Raw genomic sequence first — 19,884 nt, 5'->3', positions numbered from 1 at the left:
TTGTGGCTCACGGGCTCAGTAGTTGTGGCTTGCAGGCTCTAGAGCACAGGCTCAGTAGTTGTGGCACATGGGCTTAGTTGCTCCGTGGCATATGGGATTTTCCTGGACCAGGGATTGAACCTCTGTCCCCTGCATTGGCAGGTGGATTCTTAACCACTGCACCACCAGGGAAGTCCCTTCATTGTGGTTTTGACTTGCATTTCCCAGATGGCTAATGGTACCGAGCATTTTTTTGTGTGCTTTTTGTCCATTTGGATATTTTCTTTGGAGAAATGTCTATTCAGATCCTTGACTCATTTTTTCCTTAATTAATTAATTTTTGGCTGTGTTGGGTCTTCGTTGCTGTGTGCGGGCTTTTTCTAGTTGCGGTGAGCGGGGGCTACTTTTTGTTGCAGTGTGCGGGCTTCGCATTGTCATGGCTTCTCTTGTTGCAGAGCACGGGCTCTAGGCACGCAGGCTTCCGTAGTTGTGGCACGTGGACTCAGTAGTTGTGGCTTACAGGCTCTAGAGCTCAGGCTTAGTAGTTGTGGCACACGGGCTTAGTTGCTCTGTGGCATGTGGGATCTTCCCAGACCAGGGCTCAAACCCGTGTCCCCTGCATTAGCAGGCAGATTCTTAGCCACTGTGCCCCCAGGGAAGCCCAGATCCTTTACTTGTTCTAAAATTTGTCTTTTTATTATTGAGTTGTAAGAGTTTTTTATATATTCTAGGTACAAGTCCTTTTTTAGATATATGATTTGCAAAAATTTTCTTTTGTGAAAACGTTCTCCCATGGTGTGGGTTGTCTTTACACTTTCTTAAAGGTGTCATTTGAAGTACAAAACTATTTTTGAGGAAGTCCAAGTTATATTTTCTATTGTTGCTTTTGGTGTCATATCTAAGAAACCATCGGCAAATACATGATTTTTTCTTCTAAGAGTTTTATAGTTTTAGCACTTAAATTTAGGTCTTTGATCTATGTTGGTAAATCTTTGTATACAGTGTATAAGTAAGGGTCTGCATTTATTCTTTCGCATGCAGATATCTAGTTGTTCCAGCATCATATATTGAAAACACTGTTCTAACCCCCATTGAATTATTTTTTTCACCCTTGTCAAAAATCAGTTGACTGTAAATCTGAGTGTTTGTTTATTTATTTTTCAATTAATTAACTTATTTTTGGTTGCATTGGGTCTTCGTTGCTGCGCACGGGCTTTCTCTAGTTGTGGTGAGCGGGGGCTACTCTTCGTTGTGGTGCGCAGGCTTCTCATTGTGGTGGCTTCTCTTGTTGCAGAGCACGGGCTCTAGGGTGCGCGGGTTTCAGTAGTTGTGGCACATGAGCTCAGTAGTTGTGGCTCGCGGGCTCTAGAGCGCAGGTTCAGTATTTGTGACACACGGGCTTAGTGGCTCCGCGGCATGTGGGATCTTCCCGGACCGGGGCTCGAACCCGTGTCTCCTGCACTGGCAGGCGGATTCTTAACCACTGCGCCACCAGGGAAGCCCATGAGTGTTTACTTCTTGTCTCAATTCTATTCCATCAATCTACATGTCGTTCCTTAGGCCTGTACCACATTGTATTGTTCACTGGAACTTCGTAGTAAATTTTGAAATCAGGAAGAATGAGTCCTCCAGCATTGTTCCTTTTCAAGATTGTTTTGTGTGTTCTGGACCACTTGCATTTCCATATGGATTTTAGGATCAGCTTGTCACTGATTTTTAAAAACTATCCTTGATATATTAATTACTATGCTTTATTGTTTGGGGAACACAGTCTGCAAGATAGTGGTCTTTTGGAGTCTGTTGAGGCTTCCTTTATTGGTTTAATATGTGGTTTATATTTTTAAATGTTACATGGTGTTTTCAAAAAGAATTTGTATTCTCTGTCCTTTGGGTGTAGAATTTTGTGTCTCTTCTATAGCTTGAGCTTATTAACATTATTCACCTTTTTAACATTGCAGCTGTAAGAAATAATACAGAGATATCCCTTGTACCCTTTGTCCAGTTTCCCTCAGTGGTAATATTTGGCAGAGTTATAGTAGAAGAATCACAACCAGGAATTGACATTGATACAGTCCGCTGATCTTACTCATACTTCCTGAGTTGTATTTGTATTGTGTGTGCAGGTGTTTAGTTCTATAGTTTGTCATCTGTGTGGCTGTGTATCCACCATCAAAGACAAAATGCTGAACAGTTCCAAAGCCACGAGGATTCTATTGTTGTGCTTTTACGACCACACTAATTTCCCTCTCTCCACCTACCTGCTTCTCATGCCACTAATTTGTCCTCTATTTCTAAAATTTTTCATTTCAAAAATGTTATATATAAATGGAATCATACAGTATGTAATCTTTGGGGATTGGCTTTTTTTAAAAAACAAAAAGTTTATTTATCTATTTTGGCTGTGCCGGGTCTTAGTTGTGACACAAGGGATCTTTGTTGCGGCATGTTTAGTTGAGGCAAGTGGGCTTCTTAGTTGCGGCATGCAGACTTCTTAGTTGCAGCATGTGGACTTCTCAGTTCCGGCGTGCATGCAGGATCTGGTTCCCTGACCAGGGATCAAGCCCATGCCCCCTGCATTGGGAGTGAGGAGTCTTACCCACTGGACCACGACGGAAGTCCCCAGGATTGGCTTTTTTTTTGCTCAGCAATAATTCTCTAGAGCAGGGGTCTCCAAACCCCAGGCTGCGGACAGGTACTGGTCCATGGCATGTTAGGAACCGGGCCACACAGCAGGAGGTGAGCGGCAGCGGGCGAGTGAACGAAGCTTCATCTGCTGCTTCCCGCCGCTCCCCATTGCTCGCATTACTGCCTGAACCAACCCCCCCACAATCCGTGGAAAAATTGTCTTCCACGAAACTGGTTCCTGGTGCCAAAAAGGTTGGGGACTGCTGCCGTAGAGACTCATCTAAGTTGTTGCACGTATCAGTAGTTTGTTCCTTTTGGTTGCTGAGTCATATTCCATGGTATGGATGGACCACACTTTAGCGTTCATGTGTCAAGGACCATCTGGACCAATTCCAGTTTTTGACTTTTTATTTCTCTAGAATAAATGCCCAGGGCCGAGGCATTTTTCATATATGGATTTCTCTCAGTTGTTGCAATAAAGTTTATAGAAGTTGAACAATACTATAAAATGCCTCTGTCTTTGTGATGGTTATATATTCTTGTCCTATTGTCCCTTTTACTTGTTTATAACATTCTTTGCATCTCACTTTATCTTAACTTTTAGTTTGTCAGACGTAAAGATTGTGGCTCAAATTTATTTTGGTTCACATTTGCCTTGTGTATGTTTTTCAGTCTTTTCATTTCTACCTTTTTCAGTTTTTTTAAAGTGTGTCTTTTGTTGGATATTGTTTTTTAAAAATTAAATCTGAGAAAACTCTTTTGCATTGATTAGTTTATCCCATATTCAGTTGTTGAAATTATTATTATATTAGTACTAATTTATTTTTTAAAATGTATTTTTATTGAAGTATAGTTGATTTACAGTGTTGTGTATTAGTACTAATTTCTCCATTTTATTTCACATTTTCATTTACTAATACTTTTGCTTTTATTTCTCCTTTCCTGTTTTCCGTTGGGTAGATTGTTTTGTTTTTGTTTTACGGCAGATTAAAATTACACATTCTAATTTTTTTGTGTGTGTGTGACCTCCCTGAACTTAAGATCTTTTGTCATGGGTATTTCTTCTTCTCTCTTTTTTTTTTTAAATATGTATTTATTTATTTATTTTGGCTGCGTTGTGTCTTAGTTGTGGCACACAGGCGCTTCATGGCGGCATGCGGGATCTTTAGTTGTGGCATGCTGACTTCTTAGTTGTGGCATGCGAACTCTTTTTTTTAATTTTAATAATGGTTATTTATTTATTTATTTTTGTCTGCGTTGGGTCTTTTGTTGCTGTGCGTGGGCTTTCTCTAGTTGCAGCGAGCAGGGGCTACTCTTCGTTGTGGTGCGTGGGCTTCTCATTGCGGTGACTTCTCTTGTTGCGGAGCATGGGCTCTAGGCACGCAGACTTCAGTGGTTGTGGGTGCATGGGCTTAGTTGCTCTGCAGCATGCGGGATCTTCCCGGACCAGGGCTCAAACCCATGTCCCCTGCATTGGCAGGCAGATTCTTAACCACTGTGCCACCAGGGCAGTTCCACATGCAAACTCTTAGTTGCATCATGCATGTGGAATCTAGTTCCCCAACCAGGGATCGAACCCAGGCTCCCTACATTGGGAGCGCGGAGTCTTACCTACTGGACCACCAGGAAAGTCCCAGGTATTTCTTCTCTGACTTTTCAAGCTTAACAGTATCTCCGCTTTCCTTCAATAAGACAACTACATTAGCATGCTCCTCTCCTGATTGACATGCCACAGAATTCTGACCTCCATTCTATTTTATTTAAAAATTTGATTAGTGATTTAAGGATATATTAGGATTCCTCATCACGTTACTAGATAACACAAAGCTTGTTAATAGCAGTAGAACAGGGATTCTGGATGGGAGTGGTAAGGTGGAGGTTTGCTGCCCCTGTGAGGAAAGCTGGTGGGATATGTGTGAAGACTGAGGTCAGGCTCCTGATGGAGAGGCGGAAGGGGGGCACTGGGCCAGGCTGTTTTTTGTTGATGTTACTGAAATCCTGTAGATTTTAAATTACAGATTATTTTATAATAAGCCTCTCCAATTTATGGATTCTTTCTGAATCTTGCACTTAGCTTCATAGCTTTTCATCAGTAATTATTTAGCCTTAATTATTTGTTCAACTGATTTCTTTCTCTCTGTCTGTTGTTGTATACAGTATGTTTTTTTTTTGTTTTTTTTAATAAAGCTTTACTTTAAAAAAATTATTTATTCATTTTATTTTTGGCTGCGTTAGGTTTTCGTTCCTGCACACGGGCTTTCTCTAGTTGCAGTGAGCGGGGGCCACTTTTCCTTGCAGTGCGCGTGCTTCTCATTGCAGTGGCTTCTCTTGTCATGGAACACGGGCTCTAGGCGCGCGGGCTTCAGTAGTTGCAGGACGCGGGCTCAGTAGTTGTGGCTCACAGGCTGTAGAGCACAGGCTCAGTGGTTGTGGCACACGGGCTTAGTTGCTCCATGGCATGTGGGATCTTCCCGGACCAGGGCTCGAACCCGTGTCCCCTGCATTGGCAGGCGGATTCTTTTTTTGTTTGTTTGTTTTTGAACTATTGTTTATTTTCTGGTTTGAATAATGCAAAATGTTTTTATTTTAAAAAATGGGCAAATGCTAAGCAGACAGAACCCCATAGCGTGAAATACATTAGTACATCTAAAGACTGTATTAAATATCTCTTTAAAAGGAGAATCAGCCCCGAATGTATGTACTATATATATATCCTCAAAGCAAATTTTTTTGGAATTTAATTTTATTTATTTTTTTATACAGTAGGTTCTTATTAGTCATCCATTTTATACACATCAGTGTATACATGTCAATCCCAATTTCCCAATTCATCACACCACCACCACGACCACCCTGCCGCTTTCCCCCCTTGGTGTCCATACGTTTGTTCTCTACATCTGTGTCTCTGTTTCTGCCCTGCAGACTGGTTCATCTGTACCATTTTTCTAGGTTCCACATATATGCGTTAATATACAATATTTGTTTTTCTCTTTCTGACTTACTTCACTCTGTATGATAGTCTCTAGATTCATCCACGTCTCTACAAAGGACCCAGCTTCGTTCCTTTTTATGGCTGAGTAATATTCCATTGAATATATGTACCACATCTTCTATATCCATTCGTCTGTCGATGGGCATTTAGGTTGCTTCCGTGACCTGGCAATTGTAAATAGTGCTGCAGTGAACATTGGGGTGCATGTGTCTTTTTGAATTATGGTTTTCTCAGGGTATATGCCCAGTAGTGGGATTGCTGGGTCATATGGTAATTCTACTTTTAGTTTTTTAAGGAACCTCCATACTGTTCTCCAGAGCAGCTGTACCAGTTTACATTCCCACCAATAGCACAAGAGGGTTCCCTTTTCTCCACACCCTCTCCAGCATTGGTTGTTTGTAGATTTTCTGGTGATGCCCGTTCTAACTGGTGTGAGGTGATACCTTATTGTAGTTTCGATTTGCATTTCTCTAATAGTGATGTTGAGCAGCTTTTCATGTGCTTCTTAGCCATCTGTATGTCTTCTTTGGAGGACTGTCTATTTAGGTCTTCTGCCCATTTTTGTTTTTGGGTGTTTTTTGTTGTTTTTTTTTAAATTTATTTATTTTTGACTGAGTTGGGTCTTGGTTGCTGCGCGCGGGCTTTCTCTAGTTGCGGCGAGCGGGGGCAACGATGCAGTGTGCAGCCTTCTCACTGTGGTGGCTTCTCTTGTTGCAGAGCATGGGCTCTAGAGCGCAGGCCCAGTAGTTGTGGTACACTGGCTTAGTTGTTCCGCAGCATGTGGGATCTTCCCGGACCAGGACTTGAACCTGTGTCCCCTGCATTGGAAGGTGGATTCTTAACTACTGTGCCGCCAGGGAAGTCCCTTCTGCCCATTTTTGGATTGGGTTGTTCGTTTTTTTAATATTGAGCTGCATGAGCTGTTTATATATTTTGGAGATTAATCCTTCGTCTGTTGATTCATTGGCAAATATTTTTTCCCATTCTGAGGGTTGTTTTTTCATCCTGTTTGTAGTTTCCTTTGCTTTGCAAAAGCTTTTAAGTTTCATTAGGTCCCATTTGTTTATTTTTGTTTTCATTTCCATTACTCTAGGAGGTGGATCAAAAAAGATCTTGCTGTGATTTATGTCAAAGAGTGTTCTTCCTGTGTTTTCCTTTAAGAGTTTTATACTGTCCAGTCTTACAGTTAGGTCTCTATTCCGTTTTGAGTTTATTTTTGTGTATGGTGTTAGGGAGTGTTCTAATTTCATTCTTTTACATGTAGCTGTCCAGTTTTCCCAGCACTACTTATTTTTTTTTTATTTTTTGCGGTACGTAGGCCTCTCACTGTTGTGGCCGCTCCCATTGCGGAGCACAGGCTCCGGACATGCAGGCTCAGCGGCCATGGCTCACGGGCCCAGCCGCTCCGCGGCATGTGGGATCTTCCCAGACCAGGGCACGAACCCATGTCCCCTGCATCGGCAGGCAGACTCTCAACCACTGAGCCGCCAGGGAAGCCCCCAGCACTACTTATTGAAGAGACTGTCTTTTCTCCATTGTATATCCTTTCCTCCTTTGTCGTAGGTTAGTTGACCATAGGTGCGTGGGTTTATCCCTGTTCCATTGATCTATATTTCTGTTTTTGTGCCAGTACCATATTGTCTTGATTACTGTAGCTTTGTAGTATAGTCTGAAGTAAGGGAGTCTGATTCCTCCAGCTCCGTTTTTTTCCCTCAAAACTGCTTTGGCTATTCAGGGTCTTTTGTGTCTCCATACGAATTTTAAGAATTTTTGTTCTAGTTATGTAAAAAATGCCATTGGTAATGTGATAGGGGTTGCATTGAATCTGTAGATTGCTTTGGGTAGTGTAGTCATTTTCACAATATTGATTCTTCCAATCCAAGAACATGATATATCTCTCCATCTGTTGGTATCATCTTTATTTTCTTTCATCAGTGTCGTATAGTTTTCTGCATACAGGTCTTTTGTCTCCCTAGGTAGGTTTATTCCTAGGTATTTTATTCTTTTTGTTGCAATGGTAAATGGGAGTGTTTCCTTAATTTCTCTTTCAGATTTTTCATCATTAGTGTATAGGAATGCAAGAGATTTCTGTGCATTAATTTTGTATCCTGCAACTTTACCAAATTCATTGATTAGCTCTAGTAGTTTTCTGGTGGCATCTGTAGGATTCTCTATGTAGAGTATCATGTCATCTGAAAACAGTGGCAGTTTTACTTCTTTTCCAATTTGTATTCCTTTTATTTCTTTTTCTTCTCTGATTGCCGTGGCTAGGACTTGCAAAAGTACGTTGAATAATAGTGGTGAGACTGGGCATGCTTCTCTGGTTTCTGATCTTAGAGGAAATGCTTTCGGTTTTTCACCATTGAGAATGATGTTTGCTGTGGGTTTGTCGTATATGGCCTTTATGATGTTGAGGTAGGTTCCCTCTTTGCCCTCTTTCTGGAGAGTTTTTTTTTCATAAATGGGCGTTAAATTTTGTCAAAAGCTTTTTCTGCATCTATTGAGATGATCATATGGTTTTTATTCTTCAATTTGTTATTATGGTGTATCACGTTGATTGATTTGCGTTTTATATATATATATTATATACGTTATATATAATATATATTATATATATTATATATATTATAATATATATTATATATATTATATATATATTTTTAATATAAATTTATTTTTTCATTTATTTAATTTTTGGCTGCATTGGGTCTTCGCTGCTGCATGCGGGCTTTCTCTAGTTGCAGTGAGCGGGGCCTACTCTTTGTTGTGGTGCACAGGCTTCTCATTATGGTGGCTTCTCTTGTTGCAGAGCACAGGCTCTAGGCGCGCAGGCTTCAGTAGTTGTGGCTCACAGGCTCTAGAGCGCAGGCTCAGTAGTTGTGGCGCATGGTCTTAGTTGCTCTGCGGCATGTGGGATCTTCCCGGACCAGGGACTGAACCTGCGTCCTCTGCATTGGCAGGCATATACATAACCACTGCACCACCAGCGAAGTCCCTGTTGGAAGATTTTTAATCACAGTTTCAATTTCATTACTTGTGATTGGTCAGTTCCTATTTTCTGTTTCTTCCTGGTTCAGTCTTGGAAGGTTATACCTTTCTAAGAATTTGTTCGTTTCTTCCAGGTTGTCCATTTTATTGGCGTACAGTTGTTTGTAGTAATCTCTTATAATCCTTTGTATTTCTGCAGTGTCAGTGTGATTTCTCCTTTTTCATTTCTAATTTTATTGATTTGAGTCCTCTCCCTCTTTTTCTTGATGAGTCTGGCTAATGGTTTATCAATTTTGTTTATCTTCTCAAAGAACCAGCTTTTAGTTTTATTGATCTTTGCTGTTGTTTTCTTTGTTTTTATTTCATTTATTTCTGCTCTGATCTTTATGATTTCTATCCTTCTGCTAACTTTGGGTTTTGTTTGTTCTTCTTTCTCTAGTTCCTTTAGGTGTAATGTTAGATTGTTTGAGATTTTTCTTGTTTTTTGAGGTAGGCTTGTATAGCTATAAACTTCCCTCTTAGAACTGCTTTTGCTTCATCCTGTAGGTTTTGGGTCGTTGTGTTTTCATTGTAATTTTTCTCTAGGTATTTTGTGATTTCCTTTTTGATTTTTTCAGTGATTTCTTGGTTATTTAGTAACGTATTGTTTAGCCTGCACGTGTTTGTGTTTTTTACATTTTTTTCCCTGTAATTCATTTCTAATCTATAATGTTGTGGTCAGAAAAGATGCTTGATATGATTTCAATTTTCTTAAATTTACTGAGGCTTGATTTGTGACCCAAGATGTGATCTATTGAGAATGTTCCGTGCACACTTGAGAAGAAAGTATAATCTGCGGTTTTTGGATGGGATGTCCTATAAATATCAATTAAATCTATCTGGTCTGTTGTGTCATTTAAAGCTTGTGTTTCCTTATTGATTTTCTGTTTGGATGATCTGTCCATTGGTGTAAGTGAGGTGTTAAAAAGTCCCCCACTATTCTTTTGTTACTGTCGATTTCCTCTTTTAGAGCTGTTAGCAATTGCCTTATGTATTGAGGTGCTCCTATGTTGGGTGCACATATATTTATAATTGTTATATCTTCTTCTTGGATTGATTCCTTGATCATTATGTAGTGTCCTTCCTTGTAACATTTTTTATTTTAAAGTCTATTTTATCTGATATGAGTATTGCTACTCCCGCTTTCTTTTGATTTCCATTTGCGTGGAATGTCTTTTTCCGTCCCCTCACTTTCAGTCTGAATGTGTCCCTGGGTCTGAAGTGAGTCTCTTTTAGACAGCATATATGTGGGTCTTGTTTTTGTATCCATTCAGCGAGCCTGTGTCTTTTGGTTGGAGCATTTAATCCATTCACGTTTAAGGTACTTATCGATATGTATGTTCCTTTTACCATTTTCTTAATTGTTTTGGGTTTGTTTTTGTAAGTCCTTTTCTTCTCTTGTGTTTCTCACTTAGAGAAGTTCCTTTAGCATTTGTTGTAGAGCTGATTTGGTGGTTCTGAATTCTCTTAGCTTTGCTTGTCTGTAAAGCTTTTGATTTCTCCATGGAATCTGAATGAGATCCTTGTCGGGTAGAGTGATCTTGGTTGTAGCTTCCTTCCTTTCATCACTTTAAGTATATCATGCCACTCCCTTCTGGCTTGTAGAGTTTCTGCTGAGAAATCAGCTGTTAACCTTATGGGAGTTCCCTTGTATGTGATTTGTCATTTTTCCCTTGCTGCTTTCAATAATTTTTCTTTGTCTTTAATTTTTGCCAGTTTGATTACTATGTGTCTCGGCGTGTTTCTCCTTGGGTTTATCCTGTATGGGACTCTCTGTGCTTCCTGGACCTGGGTGGCTATTTCCTTTCCCATGTTAGGGAAGTTTTTGACTAAAATCTCTTCAAATATTTTCTCGGGTCCTTTCTCTCTCTCTTCTCCTTCTGGGACCCTATAATGTGAATGTTGTTGCGTTTAACGTTGTCCCAGAGGTCTCCTAGGCTGTCTTCGTCTCTTTTCATTCGTTTTTCTTCATTCTGTTCTATGGCAGTGACTTCCACCATTCTGTCTTCCAGTTCACTTATCCATTTTTCTGCCTCAGTTATTCTGCTATCGAGTCCTTCTAGTGTATTTTTCATTTTAGTTATTGTGTTGTTCATCTGTTTGTTTGTTCTTTAATTTTTCTACATCTTTGTTAAACATTTCTTGCATCTTCTCGATCTTTGCCTCCATTCTTTTTCCGAGGTCCTGGATCATCTTCACTATCATTATTCTGAATTCTTTTTCTGGAAGGTTGCCTATCTCCACTTCATTTAGTTGTTTTTCTGGGGTTTTATCTTGTTCCTTCATCTGGTACATAGCCCTCTGCCTTTTCATCTTGTCTGTCTTTCTGTGAATGTGGTTTTTGTTCACAGTCTGCAGGATTGTAGTTCTTCTTGCTTCTGCTGTCTGCCCTCTGGTGGATGAAGCTATCTGAGAGGCTTATGCAAGTTTCCTGATGGGAGGGACTGGTGGTGGGTAGAGCTGGCTGTTGCTTTGGTCGGCAGAACTCATTAAAACTTTAATCCACTTGTCTGCTGATGGGTGGGGCTGGGTTCCCTCCCTGTTGGTTGTTTGGCCTGAGGCGACCCAACACTGGAGCCTACCTGGGCTCTTTCGTGGGGCTAATGGCAGACTCTGGGAGGTTTCACGCCAAGGAGTACTTCCCAGAACTTCTGCTGCCAGTGTCCTTGTCCTCACAGTGACGCACAGCCACCCCCTGCGTCTGCAGGAGAACCTCTAACACTAGCAGGTAGGTCTGGTTCAGTCTCCTATGGGGTCACTGCTCCTTCCCCTGGGTCCCGAGGTGCACACTAGTTTGTGTGTGCCCTCCACTAGTGGAGTCTCTGTTTCCCCCAGTCCTGTCAAAGTCCTGCAGTCAAATCCCGCTAGGCTTCAAAGTCTGATTCTCTAGGAATTCCTCCTCCTGTTGCCGGACCCCCAGGTTGGGAAGCGTGACGTGGGGCTCAGAACCTTCACTCCAGTGGGTGGACTTCTGTGGTGTAAATGTTCTCCAGTTTGTGAGTCACCCACCAGCAGTTATGGGATTTGATTTTATTGTGATTGCGCCCCTGCTACCGTCTCATTGTGGCTTCTTCTTCGTCTTTGGATGTAGGGTATCTTTTTTGGTGAGTTCCAGTGTCTTCCTGTTGATGATTGTTCAGCAGTTAGTTGTGATTCTGGTGTTCTTGTAAGAGGGAGTGAGAGCACGTCCTTCTACTCTGCCATCTTGAACCAGTCTCCGGCAGGCGGACTCTTAACCACTGCACCACCAGGGAAGCCCTACAGTATGTTTTTTTTGTTTTGTTTTGTTTTTTTGCGGTACGCGGGCCTCTCACTGTTGTGGCCTCTCCTGTTGCAGAGCACAGGCTCTGGACGCGCAGGCTCTGCGGCCATGGCTCACGGGCCTAGCCGCTCCGTGGCCTGTGGGATCATCCTGGACCGGGGAACGAACCCATGTCCCTTGCATCAGCAGGCGGACTCTCAACCACTGCACCACCAGGGAAGCCCCCTACAGTATGTTTTTTTAAAAAGTAATATTGAGGGACTTCCCTGGCAGTCCAGTGGTTAATAAGACTCTGCGCTTCCATTGCAGAAGGCACGGGTTCAGTCCCTGGTGGGGGTACTAAGATCCCACATGCTGTGCGGCCAGAAAAAAAATTAATAATAATAATAATATTGAGGTGTAATTTATATACAATAAATGGACCCATTTTATATTTGTGGTTCTGTGTATTTTGACAAATATACCACCACAATCAAGATTTAGAGCATTTGCATCACCCCCAAAACTCCATCCTGTCACTCCCTCGTGCTGCAGCCCTTGATCCTAAGCAACCACTAGTCTCTTTGTCACCATGGGTTCATTTTGCTTTGTTTAAAATTGCATATAAATGGAATCTTATAGTTTTACTTTTTTGTGTCCAGCTTCTTTTACTTACCACGTTTATTAGATTCATCTGTGTTTACAGATGTGCTTGTTCCTTTTTGCTGAGTGTATTCCATTGTAGGTACACCATCCTTTGTTTATCCTTTCACCTGTTGATGGATATTTGAGCTGTTGCCAGTGTTTGACTATTATGAATAAGGCAGCTGTGAACATTCAATTACAAGGAGTCTTTGTTTAGATTTATGATTTCATTACTCTAGGGTAATACCTCGGACTGGAATTACTGGGTCACACGGTAAGTATGCTTAACTTTATAACAAGCTGGAGAAGTGTTTTCCATCGTGGTCGTGCCATTTTATGGTGCTACTCACAGTGTATGGGAGTTTCAGTTCAGCATCCTCATCAGCACATGGTATTGATAGCTTTTTAATTTCAGCCCTTCTAGTGGTACCTTATTGTGGTTCTGATTTGCATTTCCTCGATAACAGTGTTGATCATCTTTTCATGTGCTTATTGGCTATTTGTATATCTTCTTTTACGAAGTGTCTGTCCAAATTTTTTGTCCATTTTGTTTAGTTAAGTATTTTTTTTAATTATTGCTTTTTAAAAGCTCATTACACGTTCTTGATAAGAATGCTTTGTCAGAGATAGACAGCAAATACTTTTTTCCTGGTCTGTGACTTATCTGTTTATTTTCTTAATGGTATCATTCAAAATTGAAGTTTTCAGTTTTGATGAAATCCTGTTTATCAGTTTCTTTGTTTGTTTTTAATTTTTATTGGGCTATAGGGGATGGATTGGGAAATACCTCTGCAAGTTGTGCCCCGCTAGAGAAATGTCCCTTCTGATTTTCCTGGGAGGAGCTTTCGGAGCTTTTTCATTTTCTTGGAGCTGCTGCTCTTGCTGGCAGCAGCCTCTTCAGGTCCTCTTTTTCTTGGGGACACTCTTGTTTACTGGCTCTTCAGGGTCACTTACTGGTTCCTCTTTGGGGAAAGATTTCTTCCTTTTGGGAGGACTTCCACTGCCAGCTGTCTCTTCAGGATCACTACTACCCAGCTCCTCTGTGGAAGATTTCTTTTTCTTGGGTTTGGAGAAGGAGACAGATGGGTCTTCCATTCCATTCTCCTGAGGAGCCTCCTGGGGCTTTTGCTTTTGCCTCCTTTTGGGTCTTTCACTTGTCTCCTCACATTCCTCTGGGGTCTTACTGCTGTTCTCTGGAGATGCCAGGGCAATCGCAGCCAGCCGTTTGTTTTCCTTCTTCAAGCATTTCTTCTCCTGTTTCTCCAGCTTCCTAGTAATCCGGCAGCTGCTTCCTCTGCCTGAACTCCTCCTTCATGATATGCAGATTGTTTCGTGGAATCTCTCTAGTCTCACAGAAGGACAGCCACTCCTCAACTTGTTCTCGAAGCTTCTCCCCAAATACACTGGTGGGTACCTCAGAGAAGCAATCAGATTGTGAGGCAATACTGCATTTGCTTGCCAGGTATTAGGAGATGTGGCCAATGAAGGTAGAGTGGAAAATGAGTCCATATTTTGGGGTGTTACCCCTTGTCTTCAGGGCTCTGGAAACTTGATCCCTTTGCTGGGCCCAGAGAATCCCTCAGACACCAGGACTGGCTGTTTATAAGATTTTTTTTTTTAATTTGTCTTTTCTTGTATCTTATGTACCGCAAATTCACAAATCTTATTTTTAATTAAATTAATTAATTTATCTTTTTTTTTTGTGGCTACGTCGGGTCTTAGTTGTGGCACGTGGGATCTTCGTTGAGGCATGCGGGATCTTTCAATTTTTATTTATTTATTTATGACTGTGTTGGGTCTTCGTTTCTGTGCTAGGGCTTTCTCTAGTTGTGGCAAGTGGGGGCCACTCTTCATCGCGGTGCGCGGCCTCTCACTATCACCGCCTCTCTTGTTGTGGAGCACAGGCTGCAGACGCGCAGGCTCAGTAATTGTGGCTCACGGGCCTAGCTGCTCTGCGGCAAGTGGGATCTTCCCAGACCAGGGCTCGAACTCATGTCCCCTGCATTGGCAGGCAGATTCTCAACCACTGTGCCACCAGGGAAGCCCGGGATCTTTCATTGAGGTGCGCGAACCCAATAGTTGTGACGCGTGGGCTTAGTTGCCCCGTGGCATGTGGGATCTTAGTTCCCCGACCAGGGATCGACCCTGTGTCCCCTGCATTGGAAGGTGGGTTCTTTACCCCTGGACTGCCAGGGAAGTCCCCCCACATATTTTTTTCTTAAGTTTTCTTCTAAAAATTTTAGTGTCAGCTTTTATGGTTAAGCCTGTGATCCGTGTATGATGTGAGGTAAGGGTTGAGGTCGTTTTACATATAGATATTCAGTTTTTCAGAATCATTTGTTGAAAAGGATTATACTTTCCCCATCAAACTGCTTTAGTACATTTATTGAAAGTCAGTTGACCATATATGTATTCATCTGTTTCTGGACTTCTCTACTTTGTTCTGTTGAACCACTAGAACCACACTGTCTTGATTAATCTCACCTTACAGTAAGTCTTGAAATAGGTGGTGTTAGCACTCCAAGTTTGTTCTTCCTTTTCAAAATTGCTTTGGCTATTCTAGGTCTTTTTCCATATATATTTTAGTATCAAGTTGTCAATTTCTGTTTTTAAAAATCTGCTAGGATTTATTTGGGGTTGCATTGAATCAGTAGACCAGTTTAATGAAAACTGACATCTTAACAATATTGCATTTTCTCATCCATGAACATAGTATATCTCTCCATTTATTTAAGTCTTCTTTAATTTCTCTCAGCAGCGTTTCATAGTTTTCAATGTGCAGATCTTTTTTTAAAAATAAATTTATTTATTTATTTTTGGCTGTGTTGGGTCTTTGTTTCTGTGCTTGGGATTTTTCTAGTTGTGGTGAGTGAGGGCCACTCTTTGTTGTTGCATGGGGGCTTCTCACTGTGGTGGCTTCTCTTGTTGCGGCGCATGGGTTCTAGAGGTGTGCGGGCTTTAGTAGTTGTGGCATGCAGGCTAAGTAGTTGTGGCTTGCGGGCTCTAGAGCACAGGCTCAGTAGTTGTGGCACACGGGCTTAGTTGCTCCACGGCATGTGGGATCTTCCCAAACCAGGTATTGAACTCACGTCCCCTGCATTGGCAGGCAGATTCTTAACCAGTGCGCCACCAGGAAAGTCCCTCAGTGTGCAGATCTTGCGCATATTTTATTAAATTATCCTGAAGTAGTTCATGTTTTTGAATGTTGTTAGCAGAAGTTAAATATTTTTTATTTACCAATTTTTATTGCTGGTATATAGAGATACAATTACTTTTTGGATATTGACCTTGTAACTGGTAAGCTAGCTGTTCACTGTCATTAATTCTTGTAGCTCTTTTCCGTATAGATTTCTTAGGCATTTCTGCTTACACAATCATATTATTTGTTAGTAAAGAAAATTTTACTTATTCTTTTTCAATCTGTATGTGTTTTATTTCTTTTTCTTGTCTTATAGTACTACCTGGGACCTTCGCTACAATCTTGAATATAAGTGCTTAGAGTTTGTTGTTCCAGTCTTAGGAGGAAAGCATTCAGTCTTTTCACCATTAAGTGTGCTGATAGCTGTAGGTTTTTTAGTAGATACCCTTTATCAGGTTCAGGAAGTTCCCTTCTATTCCTCATTTATTGAGAGTGTCATGAGTGTCCTCATTTATTGAGAGTGTCATGTTGTATTTTTTTCAAATTACTCAAACCCAACCATATTACATGTAAATGATCTAAATATTTTAATTAAAAGGCAGAGAATAACAGACAGAATAACAAAGCAAGATCTTATCAATCAGTCTTTGCTGTTTAAAAAGAAACACTTTATTTTTTTATTTTTTTTAATTAAGAACTTTATTGAAGTATCATTGACAAATAAAAATTGTACATATTTAAGGTGTACAACATGATGCTTTGATATATATATACATCATGAAATAATTACCACCATTAAGCTACTTAGCATACTGTCTTGATTTTCATTCTATTTGTCTGGCTATTCTTAGTCTGTATTCTTTGCTCACGACCACTATTAGGCCTTAAAATATTTTAGCTTCACAGATACTATTTTCTTCTCATCCTATATCTTTTCTCTACAATCTCATGGCTTCATTTATTCTCTGTGGCTTCATTTATTTCTCCACCTCAAACTGTTTCCCTGAGTTTACCATGCATACATCCAATTGCCTACATGCCATATTTTCTTAGATCTTTCAAATGAATATCAAGCTTGTGTACAAAGTCAAAGAAGTTAATGATTTTCACTGCAAACATGTGAATGATGCCTTGTGAAATTGTGCAATGCAGTGATCTTTTAAGATTCCTATATCTGTGAACGTCTCCAGCTATGTATGCAGTCAAGAACCAAAATTAATCCTTGACCTTTTTTCTCCCACATCCAGTTAGTCATTGAGTTCTGCCCCTGTATCATATATTTACATAGCTCTCTATACCTGTTGTACCTAAAATTTTAAATACTCTATAACTGATTATATATTTGCGTGATTATATAATCATTACGAAACTCCCGTAGTAGGCTGAATTTTCCATGAAGTCATAGACTGTATTTGTTTTGCTCACTGTTATAACCCCTGTATATAATGCAGTTCTGGCTTATAATAGGTGCTAAATACGTGCTTTTCAATGAAGTAACAAAGCATATGAGTAAAATTAAATATTTTATAAAATATTGTCTCAAGTCTTTTTTAGAATTATGTGACTCTTTTGAGGATCATACTTTTTTTTAAATTGAATTTTATTTATTTTTTTATGTCCCCTGGGTGTGTGGGGGCCCACAGAGGAGGAGGGCTCCAGAGGGTCAGCCTGCAGGTCACAGGAGTGCTCCTGAGAGCCCTTTGCCATCTCTAGGAGTTGGCCGCCCAGGAGGGGCAGTGTCTCCTCAATCAGAAAGTTTTTTAAAGATGTCAAAACATAATATACAGAAAACTAAAAATATATATGGTACGGAGACGTCTGGGGAGAGATGCCCAGTGTTCACTGAGGAGGGGCTGGACTCTGGGGAGGAGGGTTGTGAGCCTCGCTGTTTGGGTGGAGGGGCATCCCCTGTCGGACATGTGGGCGACCGGCATGTGTTGGCCTCAGAGCCCAGGGGCTAGTGGCGGGAGCCCTGGGGGCCCCCACGGGAGGACAGGAAGCTGAGCTGTCCTGCTGTACATGGGGGAGTGCACCCTGCAGCCCGGGCCCCCTTGTGGGTGGACTTCGGGACCTGGGTGCGGGGGTTGCTGAGGCGGGTTCGCACCTGGTGGCAGTGACCCTCTTGTCTGCTCGCAGCTCTGTGGCCGTCACCATGTTCTGGAAGTTTGACTTGAGCACCACGTCCCACGTCGACAAGCTGCTGGATAAGGAGGACGTGACGCTGCGAGAGTTAATGGATGAAGATGACATCTTGCAGGAGTGCAAGGCCCAGAACCGGAAGCTGCTGGACTTCCTGTGCAGGCAGCAGAGCATGGAGGAGCTGGTGAGCCTCGTCACACAGGACCCGGCCCTGGGCGTGGAAGAGAAGGTCCGCTTCAAGTACGTACCGCGGTGCTGGGTGGCCTGGCGCTGGGCAGCGTGCAGGGTGGCAGCGGGCAGGGCTTGAGGACGGTCAGAGCCGGGCTTTCTGACAGCGTGGCTGACCGTAAACGTTTGCCCCGCCTGACATGCGAGAAGGCCCCTCCGGTGGGCTTTGCTTCTGTGATGTTGAAGATTTGGGGATGTCCTGTGTGTGATTCCTCACTCTGGATCATAGCGAGCTGCACCGTGTTGGAGTGTTTTGGGTGAATATGTGCTGAAGGAAGGCTGAGCTCTGACAGGCCGATGGGTGCAGCCTTAGCCTGACTGGTGAAACAGCCAGTCCCCAGAGACAGGCGGCATCTGACTGCTCGACCGTGGGGTCTTGGGCCTGGAGGACATATTTTGTGTCATTAGTGATCCTGACCGTTCTCAGAGTTTTTCCTAAAATGTTCCATTCAACAGTCCGCTGGGATGTTAGGGGACAACAAAAGGGACAGGGCAAGGACTTAGGACAAGGGTTGGAGTGAGGACAGAGTGTGAATGGGTGGGGCCTCAGGTGACAGGAAGGACAGCAGAGCTGGCCTCTGGCTCTGAGGGTGCCTCTCTGGGCCCGAGCAGGCTCTGGGAAGCGGGGGAGCTGGGGCTAGTGATGCAGAGGGATTCAGGGCAGACAGGGTGCCCTCAGCTGCGCACGTGTCCCACAGGGAGTTGGCGTGTGGTGGTAAAGTCTTAGTTGGGAAACTACGGCCTGAGGTCAGATTCTGTTTTTGTGAGGCCTGCAAGCTGAGAATGGTTTTACATTTTTAAATGGAAAAAATAGAAAAATAATAATATCACATGAAAATGACAAAATTCACATTTCCTTGTCCGTCATTTTCACTGGAAAGCCTTGTTGGACACATCCATGACCCGTTGGCCATGACAACATAGGCGTTCTAAAATATTGACTCTCTGGCCCTTTACTTTTTACAGAAAGTCTTTGATGACTTAGGAGGCAAGTAAAGAAGGACGGGGTGATGGGGAGTAGTGCTGCAGTCGTGGTGGTCCACCGCGCCCCTCTGACAGGGAGGCAGCCGGCGCTGGAAGAGGAGAGCTCTGCAAAGAGGCGGGGGCTTGCTTGTTGGGGAGCCAGGGGATTGGGGCCATGGTGATCACCTGTGATAGATCAGAGGCCATCGTCCCTGAGATGTGCCTGGTCAGCGCCTCTTATCTCAGCATCGCCATTAGTGGGCCCCATTCCTTTCACTCTCTCACTCCCAAATGTGTCCTGTTGCTGACCCGTCGAGGGTCTCCCTGTCTGGAGGGTGTTGGTGACAGTGTGACGGGGAGAAGGGCTGGGGCAGCATGTTGTGGTTCTGGGTAGAGGGGTCCCAGCGTGGCATCAGTGAGCCAGGAGAGCTTTATAGTCAGAGTTTGGGAGAGGTTAGCAGTGGGTGAGTACAAACAAAGCAAACAAGGCAGTGAGAATACCTTTAACTCTGAGGGAAGGATGCATGTAAGTAAGCAAATAGAACAGTGTTTGCATGTTCATACAGAGGGCCACACTGGACATGGATTTAACTAATTGTGGTATAATTTTATAGAGAGAGGGGGAAAGGGCAGTGGGGCGGCAGGGCAGGGTGGCGTGAGGTGTGCGAGCTACATCTTCACCTTCCACCATAGGAGGTCAATTTGTAATACCTAAAATTGCTAGATGAAGAAGTGTACTTGTATTTTATTTGGAAACATGGATGTCAGTAATACAGAAAATGCCAGGAGACTGTGGTGACTGTCTCAGGAGTGGGATGTGGGAGTGGGAAAGGAGGGGGGGCTGCCCTTCCTCACGAGCCCTGTCATACAGAGTCTTAAAAGCATTTGTGTGTATCACCTGTTTTT

The 19,884-nt window shown here is 42.4% G+C and overlaps 1 protein-coding gene across 13 annotated transcripts in view; it reads left to right on the top strand.

The window, feature by feature from the left end:
- The window catches only part of PPP6R2 (protein phosphatase 6 regulatory subunit 2), an 80,994-nt gene that overhangs the window by 23,483 nt on the left and 37,627 nt on the right, over positions 1-19,884 (top strand). For 10 of the 13 annotated variants that reach the window (XM_033865746.2, XM_033865750.2, XM_033865749.2 and 7 more), the window contains one exon: positions 17,785-18,027. In XM_033865746.2, coding sequence (XP_033721637.1) covers positions 17,801-18,027 — 227 coding nt within the window. In that variant the 5' untranslated portion in view covers positions 17,785-17,800. Of the gene's footprint in view, positions 1-11,212; positions 11,352-13,775; positions 13,916-17,784; positions 18,028-19,884 lie in introns of those variants that run through there. The other 3 variants (XM_033865747.2, XM_033865748.2, XM_033865754.2) reach the window with 3 other exon arrangements.

The sequence above is a fragment of the Tursiops truncatus genome, chromosome 11 (assembly GCF_011762595.2).
Source record: "Tursiops truncatus isolate mTurTru1 chromosome 11, mTurTru1.mat.Y, whole genome shotgun sequence".
NCBI classification, from domain to species: Eukaryota; Metazoa; Chordata; class Mammalia; order Artiodactyla; family Delphinidae; genus Tursiops; species Tursiops truncatus.
Note: the sequence above shows the minus strand (reverse complement) of the source record. Positions and strands in the feature narration are given on the sequence as shown.